This window comes from Diadema setosum, chromosome 21, assembly GCF_964275005.1.
Source record: "Diadema setosum chromosome 21, eeDiaSeto1, whole genome shotgun sequence".
NCBI lineage: Eukaryota > Metazoa > Echinodermata > Echinoidea > Diadematoida > Diadematidae > Diadema > Diadema setosum.
In genome coordinates, this window is record NC_092705.1 from 4,473,879 (window position 1) to 4,485,496 (window position 11,618).

The 11,618-nt window shown below is 37.0% G+C and overlaps 1 protein-coding gene across 1 annotated transcript; it reads left to right on the forward strand.

The window, feature by feature from the left end:
* The first annotated feature begins 8,114 nt into the window (after window positions 1-8,114).
* On the forward strand, window positions 8,115-9,516 carry LOC140244545 (galanin receptor 2b-like). Its single transcript, XM_072324171.1, has one exon. The coding sequence runs from the start codon at window positions 8,126-8,128 to the stop codon at window positions 9,305-9,307; it is 1,182 nt and encodes a 393-aa protein (XP_072180272.1). The 5' UTR covers window positions 8,115-8,125; the 3' UTR covers window positions 9,308-9,516.
* Window positions 9,517-11,618: the final 2,102 nt, after the last annotated feature.

Genomic DNA, 11,618 nt, shown 5'->3' on the forward strand with positions numbered 1-11,618 from the left:
TTCAACAGAACATAGGCCTACAAGTTTAAAATTGAATTGAACATGCATTTTGACTATAATATACATATATATGTCTATGATTCTAACCAGAACAAATACACACTCACGTATTCAGCAAATAAAAACAAAAAGATAAAATAAAACAAACGGATGGCTCCCTCGCAAAGAAAAATCTGTGCGTGTAACATGTGAGAACTTCTGAAAGAAGGGGAAAGGTGAAAAGCTTAAAACTACGTCAGTCACTGTCAGTGTACGTAGAATGTGCCAGAAAAAAAAAGAGAAGTAGAAAAGAACAACATGGAAAGGTAAAGAAAGTGCAAAAAAGAAAGAGAAAGAAGAAAAGGAAACGAGGTAAATGATCATTTCAAGTCGGATAACAGAAGCCTAGATCAAAGCTCAAATCAATGGTAAAACCCTATATACAGACGTAAGAGCTATACACAAGTGGGACAAGGAACCATTGGCAACGGAAATTACTAACCATAAGCGAAGTAGAGTATAGTAAGATATACACAGATAATGTGATCTATTATTAGAATTGCATTTGAGGTGAACGCAAAATGAGAAGAAACCCAAGCTTCGCTACAGAAATGTAAATGTACAACGCCGTATTTTGTTATTCTGTTTCTATTCTGTCTACACGGTAAATGCATGTTGGTGAGGAAAATGATGAAATAAGCCACCAGAAATTCACCAATTCAACCATGATAAAGGGAACAACATGCAGGAGAAGCTATCAACAGTTGCACAACTTAAGTTTCATTGCCCCACAATACTTTAGCATGAAGTGGGAAATTCACATTATTTTCTAGAATAGTGCTAATCAATTCAATTTAATTCAATTCAATTCACATTTATTTCGGATATAAAACAAGGTAAATATTACAAGGATTCATTTGGGTGACACCTATAAGAAGCAAACGCTTGTCGGGTAAGGTGCACCCTATTGCAACTGTATAATAAACATCAATAATGATATAATATACAACACAAAAGCGACTAAAAATAAAAAACATACATACAAAATACATTCACAAAGACAACAAATAAAAAAAAATGGATATCGGGTAAGTGAGGCATCAAAAAAAGTAATGTTGGTTGAAACGTACGTTGACTCAAAAGATGTGAAATATCAGATTGGATAAGTTAAACAGAGGCCAAGTAAACAGTAAAAAAAAAACATTCAATTAATAGTCAATCAGCGTTCGAAATATATTATAAGCGTCAATGGTATAATTCCTTTGATTTAAAAAAAATAATAATCAATACTAATGTTAATCAACACTAACATCGAGTGATAATGACTAAAATGAACTTTGAACAGTAAAATAAAAGAACAATATAGCATGCAAAACATTAAAAGCAGATACTTATTCGAACATATACAAATGAAATATAATGTCAGTTTTTTAAAGCATGCTTACTATACATGTAAAAAACAATTAGTCAGTATTTCATACAATAATTTTTCAGATAAAAAGGAAGTGTAGATGGGAAACGTTGATTTTTGTTGCAGAGTCAAATCGGAAGAAATCATATGATGGCACGTGAATTCAAAGCAATGTATTGCACAAGGATCATAATAATGTGAACTAATAACATATGTAAAATGCATGCGATGAAATACTATTGTGGCACTATTAATGTCTGCACCCACTGATAATGAGACAAATAAATACGGAAATGTAAAATGAGGCAAATGAATTTGCAAACTCAGTTAATGATACGGCACAGTAAACTAAAATAAAAGAGGAAATGTTAAAATTCATATTGTATCAAGTGATGAATTATAATAAATAAGGTAATAATACATTAGGAATTATACTCACAATGGCAAACAAAAGAAGAAGAAAAAACGAAGCACAGTATTGCACAAAGATCATAGCAATGTGAAACTATAGTATAATATAATAGTGAAATGCATGCAATGTGATACTACTGTGAGACTTATGAAACTCTACACCCACTGGTAATGGGACAAATTGATTACGGAAATATAAATTGAAGCAAATGAACATAAATAAACTTAATTCATGATACAGCGCAATAGAATGATATGATAATAGTGAATGGAAATGATGAAAACCAAATTGCATTGCATGATAAATCGTAGTAAACAAGGCACTTTACATTGAGAATTATACACAGTATTGCAACCAGGGGAAAAACGAAGCACAGTATTGCACAGAGATCATAGCAATGTGAAGCTATAGAATATGTGAAATGCATGGAATGAAATACTACTATGAGACTAAGAATGTCTACACCCACTGGTAATGGGACAAATTGATTACGAAAATATAAATTGAAGCAAATAATCATATAAACTCAATTAATCATACAGCACAATAAACTAATATACATGTAATAACAGTGAATGGAAATGATGAAGATCAGATTGCATTGCATGAGAAATCATAATAAAGTGGGCACTTTGCATGAAGAATTACTCAGTATTGCAGCAGCAACAACAACAACAACAACAAACAGAGTAAAGTTATATACTGTGTCAATGGTAATGCACCTAATCATCGTTAATTGCAAAGGAGGGACATCTTTAATGTCTTCTTAAAAGTAATTAGTTTTAGAGACTTGAGTGAACTTTCTAGATTGTTCCATAACATGGCGCCGTGGTATTTTATCGATTGAGTTTGAGCAAAGGATGTACGAAATATCGGTAGTCTGTAATCATTATTGTGTCTGGTGTATTTTGAATGAATTTTGTTTTGTTGGATGAAATAGTTTGAGAATATTGTTGGGAGGAGTTCATTTTTGAACTTGTACATGAATATGCCTGTCTTAAAGAATATGAGTTTTGTAAGAGGGAGAGTCCCAAGTGTCGTAAAGAGCGGCTCGCAATGAGATCTAAAATGTCGTACGTATAGCTTTTTTTTTTTTGAAGTATAATAAGTTTGTGCAATCGGCTCTGAGATGCTCTGCCTCACACAAGGCTGCAGTAATTTAAGTGGAGTACCAGGGCGTTGTATAGAGAATATAAGGTGGTAGTTGGCAAAAAAAGACCTTACACGACACAGTATACCTATTGCCATGCTAATTTTCTTTGAAATGTGAGTTATATGAGAGTCCCGATTTAGTCTGTTGTCAATGAGCAATCCAAGAAAGTTGGTGTATTCAACCTGAGGGATTGAAACGCCGTTCACGTGTAATTCAATGTTGGCATAGAGTGGCTGTTTACTTCCTTTGGGATTGAATGTCATGAATTTGGTTTTTGTGGTATTCATGAGTAGTTTGTTTGCCTGAAACCAGGTTGCTATTTTCCCTAATTCTCTTGGAGTTTGCAACAAGTGATTGAAGATTATCATCGGAAATAAATAGCGTTGTGTCGTCTGCATATAAAATGTACGAAAAAAGATCAGACGCATTCACAAGGTCATTCACGTATAAGATGAACAATTAAAGAGCCTAGGATACTCCCTTGTGGCACACCTGTGGTTATCAGGGTGGTAGCAGAATCAGAATCTTTGAAGTGAACGTATTGTCTTCGACCTTTTAAATAGGATGTAAACCACTGAAGCTCCAAGCCTCTAATTCCGTATTGAGAGAGTTTTTGCAGAAGTATGTCGTGATTAAGGCAATCAAATGCTTTGATGTCAGACTTAAATGTATATTGGATAATGAATATTCTTACCACTGCTTCGTTAATGTGGAGAAATATGAAAGCCATTGTTCTGAAAGTGAAGTTAAAACTGAACTTGAGCTTGTGTAAATTTGGGTATTGTTTTATACTTTATAGGTGTTGCCGAAAAAAAATCCTACTTTTGATCCTTGATAGTTCAAAAACAATGTATCAGAATATAATGTATAGTATAATTGATGAATTTGAATGTATCAGAAGCCGCTAACATTGATATGAGCGATAGCTGAATAGTGTACAATTTTGTCGGAGGTAATTTAAAAATGAAAGTATAAATCAGTTTCATTGAATTCAAATTTTTAAGTTTTGAGGAATTCCACTATTGCTAATTTAAAAGAATAGAGGTATTAGAAATTGTAAATGTAATATTTGTGTTTGTTTTGTAGTAAAGGTCACTTTCATTGTGCAGTAGTTAAGATGAATATGTTTGGGTTTTTTGTTGTTGTATGTTGTTTTTTCACTATTTTTGTGCATATTTTTTCATAATCCTTTGTATATAATGTCTGCAACCAGCCTGCGGGCTGCGATGGATATTGCTCAATAAAATATGTTTTCAATTCAATTCAATTCAATTCAATTCAATTCAATTCAATCCAATCCAATCCAATCCAATTCAATTCAATTCAATTCAAATATCACAGCTAGTCTTTATTCATCCTGAAATGTAGTGTATGCAAGCAAGCACATGACAACATGAGCTTACTCTTTTTATGCTCATGTATTTTACCCTTTACCATGCATTTAGACTAGCAGTGCCCAGGGCAATCCATTATGAGTCATGAAGCATTCATGCGTCTTTGAGCAAGAGACCAGAAACCAAGTCAGCAGAGCTCTGAAAAGGTGATATTCATGTACATTGTTCAGTGTCATTGTAAGCACACACTCACATTCACATCATTGGTTCCTGTGTAAAGTGGAGGTTTTGTACAGAAGGATAAGATTTGACCAAAATCTGGAACCTAACTTTAAAATTGATCATGGATTTAATGAAACTGATTTATGCTTTCATATTCAAATTACCTCCAATTTCACTGTTCAGCTATTACTCGTATCAATGACAGTGTCATCTGATGTATAATTTTTGAACTGTTAATGATCAAAAGTGCGAATGTAACTTTTTTTTTTCTAACACCTAGTACATGCTGACTTAAAAGTACCGTGTTGCGGGCAAGACAAGAAACCCAGACTTGTGATATCACGTGGTCATGGCAGGATATTCAAATCTAAGGATAGGCTTCCTCAACGTCACCAAATATCCAACATGGCTGAGGGAAACAAGTGGGACTGATATCGCCCGCCATTTTACTTCCGATGTGTATTCAAGTCGCCATGGACGCTAGGATTGGACGCAGATATTAAGTAAAAGGCAGAAAATGTGAGGTGTGCAGGCAGTAATGGTTGCATAATTCGAGAGAGTAAGACAAAACGTGCCTATAATGATAATCAGCGAATCATTGCAAATGTGCAGTCCCCTCCATTTCTATAACAACATTGATTTGGTACAGTCAAATGTCATACTGTTCAATTGCATCTCCCTTTTTCTTCAGTATTTTTCTTTCATTATTATATTAAGTGAGCTATTTATACTGACTTTGTATAACAATGTATTTATAAATGTTATGCTGTAATTGCGTTTTTGCTGGACATAAAATGAAATGAAATGAAATGAAATATGATATGATATGATATTATTACGATGTGATATCAAATCATATTATATGAAAAGAAATGAAATGAAATAAAATTGAAATGAAATTAATAGAAATGAAATGATACAAAATTAAATAAAATTAAATTAAAGGATAGAAAATGAAATGAAATGAAATAAGATAAAATTTACTTTTATAACTTTGTCGAACATCCGAGAAACTCAAGGTCTCTTCTTTCTCTTGTCTGTTGTTCGCCATCAGCCACTGACAACAAAATTCAAACAGTATCATTCTCTTGAAATATTCACTTCAAGGCGGAACTCACATGGGAGCCCTGAAGCTGTGAAGATTATGATGACTCCTGATATACCCCGATCTATGCTGCTGTGCGTGTGTTGTGCTCTATATCTACTTGAAGTCACATGAGCTGTGTTGTCCGTGAAATTATTGACGCAACGCAGTGCCATCAAAAGCTCGTTACTATAGTCTCATGTTAAAAGTCATTTGAATGTCAAATGCAAGATAAATGATCAGTATCCAAAGCAATGAGCCATGCCTTCCAAGCTCCGCTTTTTACGTGGATCACTCTTTTTCCATCGCTATATTTACTTTTTCTCCCCATTGCAAAGTATGCATTGTTACTCTAATATATCTATCATATTCATTCATAGGTAAATTCTGTATCCATGATTCATGACCCGTACTTCTTACAAGTTGTTAAACAATACAATTTTAATGTATACTATGTATTGAGATATATTGCTTTTCTTTAACTGGACGAAAATGAAACGTGACTGAATTAAACTGAAAATGATCGGACGTGGTGAATATATGGTGGTTAATGTTAAGCTGTGGAGCTATAAGCTTATGAACGCACGCCTTCTCATCAAAGCTGTTCGAAAATTGCTATTACTCGTTGGTTATTTGCAGGGTATCCTTAGTTTTATATTCCTATTCATTTATTTAACAAACAATCGATGAAATCCTTTGCCATAATGAATGTGACTGTATGAAACTGAAAATGAACGGGCGTGGTGAATATTTAGTGGTTAACGTTCGGCTGTGGAGCTAAGAGCTTACGAAAGCGCGCCTTCTCTTTCAAGCTGTTCGAAAATTGCTATTACACATATACTCGTCTGGTTTTGCAGCGTATCCCTTATTTAGATTTCTACTTATTTATTAAACAAACAATCAATGAAATCATTTGCCCCCTGTTTTTGTTCCTACCATATCATGATAACAAGGTAGAGCACGCAGAGTTACTACAGTTATTAAGATTAGAATTAAGCGAGAGATCCTTTATGGGATCATAATTTGCCTCTTACAGTTTCACGAGCTACCCAAGGAACTGCGATTTGCTTAGTGATTACTGATAGGACAGAAAACAAGTTACGTGTAGTATGAGCCAATGACGATGTTTGGTATCGTTTACACCCGTTACTCGATAGTCTGTCTTTATTCTCTTGAAGACGGACTATGATCTATGATTACCATTCTTGGGGGCAAAGACCAGCCATGCGGGTACAGTGTTAGCACTCTTATAGCCTTAGGTCTATCAATGTTGTCGTTCATCCGTTCATTCTGATCGCCCATCATACCTTTCGTCTCCTTCGCGCGTTTGTTTCCCTGGCCGGCGTTACTACACCAGTGGAAACGCGACTTCTTGGAATCGACAAGACTTTCCTATTCACACTAGGAATCTTTTGGATATTTTGGTTCTGAGACGAAAAAAACATATTTATTCTTTTGAGACCCTAATGCCCATTCTGCAAAAATATATTGGACTCTGTTTAAATACAGAGGACTGAGCAAGGCTGTTGCATATGTTTTTTGCAGCACTGCACGCGAAACTGCACGAAGTCAGCTAATGTACATGTAGCAAATAAGTGGTGAGTGCGAAATCATTGCACACGATCACGGAGCATAGTGTGATTGAGAAAATCAGGCTGCAAAGTTTGCCACCCTCCCGGTTCGAGCTGATAAGCTCTGGATCACACATCCGACTTTGTTTCTGTGCTTTTATTATCATTCAGTCAAGCGTCCCAACAGTAAGTTTCAACGTATGGTGGCGAACTGTGTGTCAAAAAGACTGGTTAGTAAAAGGAAGGAAACTGTGTCCTGCCGTGACCTCGGCCCTGCGATTGGCAAGCTGCTATAAAATCCTCTTCCCGTCAATCCGATTTGTCAAACCCACCGCATCGCCTTACAATTGTCACAGCTTCACGTGAAAACACGAAACGGAGGGAGCATCACACTGTCTGATCTTCATATGCAGAATATTTTGCGCGCAAACTGGCATTGTGTCGAGCATATGCCAGCAGATCTCAACGAAACTTGAGATGATCACATCAAGGTCCGTGTAGCCTACATGTATGCAACGCTGTGAGAGAAGAATTCACTTTGTTTGTAAAACTGACATCGAGTTGTACGTTCGCGTGTCGCGTTTGAGGTCGTGGTGCGGATAGATTATTACATTTTGCGAAATTGAGACCAGCCAGGTGCTATATGCTGACTTTCTAAACACATCTGCCGCACAGTGCTATCAGATGCATGTATGATTGATTGGGATCAAACAATATGTGAAAACTTGACAAGGCGGTCCTGTTTCATTCATGTGCAGCTGTTCCTTTCCCATGCCTATGGAGTGCTGCCGTTCTCATAATAGTCTGTGAAAGTGAAGTATACACTGTCGCAAGTCTTGTAATAGTGCTGTCCTCCTTTAGTGTTATTGGAGACGATTTCATCTTCCTAATTACGGTAATTCACAGATTGGATATTGAGAACTTATCTCCACTGTTTCTTTGGAACATCGCAATATACCATGGATGCCATGATGACAGCGACAATGTCGACGATGACTAGCCAAGCGCCACCCGAGGGACATTCGTTGACGTCGAGCGACATCGTCAGTATTACCATGTACGTTGTCATCGGCACCTTCGGCATACTGGGAAACACGCTGGTCATGATCGTTTTCGGATTACTCGCTCAACAAAAGAGCCAAGTGAACATGTTCATATTTGACCAAGCCCTGATCGATGGCTGCACATCCGTGCTCTTGATCCTCTTCGGCGTGGTGAATGCATTCCGAGGTAGGATCATGGAATATGAAGACTTGACAGATCCTACACCGGAAGGAGATTTGAATGGTAATGTTAGCGCGAGTTCATCAACAAGCTCTGGCCACTTCACCCACCTGTCGTTGGCGTCGGCTGAGTTCCTGTGCCGTTTCTGGTGGTCGCGCTTCTTCCTCTTCTCTTGCTTCGCCATTTCCACCTGGAACTTGACCGTCATGTCGATCGAGAGGTACTTTGCCGTCATGCACCCCATGACGTATTCCCGGAATTTCTCGAAGAAACGAGCCATTGTCATGATGGCATTCATCTGGCTAGTCGCCCCCATCATGCAGTATGTTCCAGCAATCTTCCAGTACACCAGCGGACCCGGGACCTGTAACAAGCAGGAGTCGTGGTCAAGGGCCGCTGGCATTGTTTTGGGTGTGGTCCTTTTCATCTGGGAGTTTGTCCTCCCTGTCTGCATCATGGCCTTTGTCTACTACAAGATAATTCGAGAAATGCGGAATAAGAGGGACGCCCTCCAGCCCAAGCCCCTGGAACCTCCCAGTGCTACCAGCACCCCCACGCGGATACCAACCAACAGGGGTACGGCCAAAGTGGTTCATCCATCGCGAAATATCACCATGACGCTCTGCACCCTCTTCGCCGTCTACGTCATCTGCTGGACGCCGAACCAGCTCACCTTCCTCCAGTACAACTTCGGAGGCCCACTGAACTTTACGGGCGCCTGGTACCACATCACTGTCACCATGGCGTTTTTGAACTGCTGTGTGAACCCCTTCATTTACGCCCTGAGATTGCAGAAGTTCCAGAAGGGAATGCGCAAGTTAATGGAATGCAGGTGGCATCGTGATCGCCGGGAGAAAGCGACAAGAATCACTGAATCCACAACCATGAATGGACTTGAGTCCTCCAATGCCCTCTAACTCACAATTGGTACGATATCAGTTGGACAATTTAGTTTATACAAAGGATCATCTTCCAACACGAACTGGTCAAAAGAAAGCCAAAGAACGCTAAGGGAGTGTTTAAAAGTTGTGAGCAACATTGAGTACATGTATTTGTATTTATTGATGTAAGACTCTGAGGGAGAGCTTGCTTGCTTGTTTCTTTCTTTCTTTCTTTCTTTCTTTCTTTAGGTGTTTTTTTTTTTTGTTTCTTGTTTTTTGTTTAATTTGTTTCTTAGCTTTTTTGTTACTCCCAGTTTCTCCTGCCTGGCTGTCGATATTCTTGGTTTATATCTTTAAGTTTTTAAAATGTTATTTAAAATAGTCAGATGTGATAAATCAATAGTGAATTGATCACAGTCGATATAGGTTTCTACACATCATGACCGCCGTGTGCTTCTACTTTGCATCTATCGATGGGAGGTACATAACTTGCGGTACTTTGGTAACAGCAATCTGAAAAATAAAACATATATATTGACTCTCTATTGTGTCCTTAAGATTGCATCAAGGCGGTGGTAAAATTGAATAACCATTCAAGCATTTGTTTTAAGGACCTTTCTAGTTATATCTGCGTTTCATGATAAATAAAAAGTGTGTACGTTAAAAGGGTATTTAAGTTCATATTTATTGCATGTAATGTTATCTGCGTAGTCTTAGATTTGATATTCAATATGTTTTTGACTTTAAGACACCATAAAAAATGTATCAAGTAACATTTCCTCCTTGCCTCCAGATCTTTCAGATACCCAGAGAATTCTACTTTGCAATGAATATTGAAAAAAAAACATAATTGTTGAGACCATATTTGCCCTGCCATCGCCCTGATCGAATATCAGGCCACTTATGTAGTGCAATTTCATGCCTTGTTTACATAGACTTTAAAGAACAGAGTATAAGAAGACAGACTAGTAAAGGATTTCACCGTATCAGACCTAACATAACAGAGTTAAGGAAGTTTCATGTCATTCTATAAAACAGAGATAACAATCGCAACCTCATTTTCAAATTGTCATTTTATGTGTCTCCAACTTAATATAAATTTTCTCTAACGGGATATCTAAATTTCGTGTTATGAATTGACATGAGTCTAAAAATGAATATGTTCTACTATCCTCATAAAATTTTTGTTGTATGGTGATAACCAAACAACTTTTTGACCTTGTATTTGGGGAAAGAAGTTTTAATTCATGTGCAAATCATTTAGAGTGTTGTGAAATGATGACGTAACAAAGTGATATGATGAAGTTTAACAGGCATCCAAGATGAGACAGTTTAGGACATGCACTGGATCACTTATTTTATACCGTACATTGTATGTCAAACATAAAAGTATTTTGTCAGTGATAAACTCAAGACCTTATTACAATCTGCGTTGCTATTTGTATATAAATGAAGAGCTCTAATGTTTTTGTTGCAATGATTGTGGGAACAGTTGAGTTATAAATGCAGCGTGAAATGTTGTGTTCTAATATTTGATTGAGAAGCAAAGGTTCGTTAACTGTGACTTGATTTCACTTGACAATTTCATTTCATATGTCTATATAATTACAGCTTTGAAAACACAAAGGCTTTTTGTGTGATTACGTAATCATAAGAATGATGATGATTATCGAATTATAAGTGCATACAAAACACATTCGTCACAAGAGTGTCGAACAATGCGTTGACTTATGGGCAAAACACTTTGCATACAGCATTAGGCAAGTTTACTGCTGCCGGATAACCATATTTGGTGTTTTGCAGTCTTCTAGATCCGTGCTCGATCTCAACCGGTAACTGACCGGTAGGCCGCGAAGCTTCCGCAGGTGGGTCGCGATGTCGGCCCTAAAATAAGATGGAAAAGATTAATACTTTATCTAAATCTGGGCAGCAAAAATAAAAAAGAAAAGGAAAGGAATCTAGGAGCCAAAGTTGGCCTCGGGTTGAAAAAGGTTGAGAAGCACGGATCTATATAACAGGCGAAAATTTGACTTTTTTCACTTCATTTCACACATGCATGTTCACATGCACGTTTTGTTTTTTTTTTTTCATTTCTAATCAATATACACAGGTAATACACTTCAAATGATTACATATCTTGGAACATAAAAATACATATTGGTTCTTAAAAGAACTTCATGGAAATGAAAATTGAGGGGCTGCTAAAAAGCGAACTTGTATAGTGCAGTCCCTTCACTTACGTCACATCACTGCAACACATTAATTATACATGGCTTTATAACACAATACAACGATACATGTATACCTTACAAGCTAATCATTGGAAGTATACAATTTTCATTCAATC

Excerpts from the sequence above, each read along its gene's own strand:
- LOC140244545 (XM_072324171.1), top strand. The coding sequence starts at position 8,126 with ATGGATGCCATGATGACAGCGACAATGTCGACGATGACTAGCCAAGCG.